The sequence below is a fragment of the Phyllostomus discolor genome, chromosome 4 (genome assembly GCF_004126475.2).
Source record: "Phyllostomus discolor isolate MPI-MPIP mPhyDis1 chromosome 4, mPhyDis1.pri.v3, whole genome shotgun sequence".
NCBI classification, from domain to species: domain Eukaryota; kingdom Metazoa; phylum Chordata; class Mammalia; order Chiroptera; family Phyllostomidae; genus Phyllostomus; species Phyllostomus discolor.
The window spans coordinates 182,791,200-182,793,400 of record NC_040906.2 but is presented as its reverse complement, the minus strand read 5'-3'; the positions used below and the strand labels follow the sequence as shown (position 1 = coordinate 182,793,400).

General features: G+C 38.2%; 1 protein-coding gene across 1 annotated transcript; it reads left to right on the top strand.

Annotated features, from left to right (window-relative positions):
- Positions 1–855: 855 nt before the first annotated feature.
- Positions 856–1,574, top strand: LOC114495298 (charged multivesicular body protein 3-like). The gene is made up of 2 exons (XM_036024695.1): positions 856–962; positions 1,024–1,574. The coding sequence occupies exon 2, from the start codon at positions 1,116–1,118 to the stop codon at positions 1,572–1,574; it is 459 nt and encodes a 152-aa protein (XP_035880588.1). The 5' UTR covers positions 856–962; positions 1,024–1,115.
- The last annotated feature ends 627 nt before the right edge of the window (positions 1,575–2,201 follow it).

The window sequence follows — 2,201 nt, the reverse complement described above, 5'->3', positions numbered from 1 at the left end:
AAGAGAGAAGAAATTCTAAATTACCGAATTTGAAAGGCAATGAAGAAAAATTTGACATAGCAGGACTAGGTAATAAAGAGAGAAAACAATAACAAGATAGTAAAATATAAAGGAAACATATAACATAATGGATAAAATAAAAATAAAAGTACATAGATTCTCACTAAATTTTTTATCATTGCCATATTAAAAATAACTGAAAAATGAAACTCATCTAAAACAGAGTTGCAAAGAAATGTTGAAAATGAAGATGTGGGCAAACATACGAAGCAAGTTCGAACAGTGCAGGAGTTAAAATACCAATAAGCAACAAGGCCAAAAACATTAAACAGAACTGAGACATTATTTAATGGTAAGAGATGCAATTCACCTAGACTCAGGAGAATTTTTTCCCATAATTTATGTGTCAAATTTTAGGCACAAAACAACAAACCTTCAAATACATAAACAGGTTCTATAAGTACAGTTAGATCTTTGAAGAAATACAGTGAAAGAAATTAATATACCTCTTCCAGAATTTTATAGCTCAAGTAGATAAATAATAAGGGCATAGATTATTTTAATAATACAATCAACAAGCTATAAAAAACAATGTCTAACATCAGAGAACATATATTCTCTGCTTAGCTGCATGGAACACATACAATAATTAATAATGTTCTTGGCCACAATGAGGACAATAAATTCTAAAAAGTACAGATTTTATAGCCTATATTTGTGTTAATAATTCAATATAAAGATAAACAAACTTAACTCCTTTGAAATAAAAACATGTTATTTTAAAAATCCTAAATCAAAGAAGAAATAATAGGGAAAAAAATCTAGTCCTCTCACCAGCCCCGCCCAGGCGGCTGCCCATGACCTGCCTGGTCACAGGGAATGAAAAGTGGGAAGGGGCAAGACAAGTAAAGTAAGCAACGGGGCTGTTTGGAAAAACCCAAGAGAAGCCGCCCAAAGAGCTGGTCAATGAGTGGTCATTGAAGATAAGAAGGGAAATGAGAGCTGTCAACCAGCAAATGAGAGATATTCAAAGAGAAGAATAAAAAGTGAAACAGTCTGTGAAAGATGCTGCCAAGAAGGGTCAGAAAGATGTCTGTGTGGTTCTGGCCAAGGAGATGATCAGGTCAGGGGAGGCTGTAAGCAAGCTCTATGCATCCACAGCTCATATGAACTCTGTGCTCATGGGCATGAAGATCCAGCTGGCAGTTTTGTGCATGGCTGGTTCCCTGCAGAAGAACACAAAAGTGATGAAGGCCGTGAAGAGTCTAGTGAAGATCCCAGAAATTCAGGCCACCAAGTGGGAACTGTCCAAAGAGATGGCGAAGGCTGGGATCATAGAAGAGATGTTAGAGGACTCTTTTAAAAGCATGGATGATCAGGAAGAAATGGAAGAAGCAGCAGAAATGGAAATTGACAAAATTCTGTTTGAAATTACAGCAGGAGCCTTGGGCAAAGCATCTAGTAAAGTGACTGATGCCCTTCCAGAGCCTGAACCTCCAGGACCAATGTCCACCTCAGAAGATGAGGAAGAGGAGGCTCTGAGGGCCATGCAGTCCCAGCTGGTCACTCTCTGAAACTAGGGGCCACCCAGCTGGGCCCTCAAGCTCTTTTTATGGCTTATCCGCCAGGTGTGCCCACACTCCTCTGAAACAGCAGCCATTTATGTACCTCTTCCACTACACCTCTGTGAGGAGGCTTTGCATTCTCAAGAAGGTTTTCTTCACTCCGCAGGGGTTTTGGGGATTGTTCTTGAGAGGTGGTGTAATAAACTCACTTTCAGGAGTATAAACAGAAGTATCTTTTTTGGAGGAAGGGCAAAGAATTTGGTCGTTTCACAAAACACTTCTGAGAATGGAGTTCATTGCCTGAATGTTGAAGACTGTACATTTTTTTTGTCTGTAAAACACTATATAAATGGCTTTTAATTAAAAAAGGGAAAAAACCTAAAATGAAAATGAGACCATTTAATATCAAAACTTATAAAACACAGTTAAAATTGAAATTAACTTTATAGTTTTAGAAGCTCTTATTTTTTTATTTTTAAAAGATTTTGTTTATTTTATTTTTTAGAGAGGAGAAGGGAGACAGAAAGAGAGGGAGAGAGGCATCAATGTGTGGTTGCCTCTTGTGTGCTCCCTACTGGGGACCTGACCTGCAACCCAGGCATTTGCCTGAGACTGGGAATTGAACCGGCGACCCTT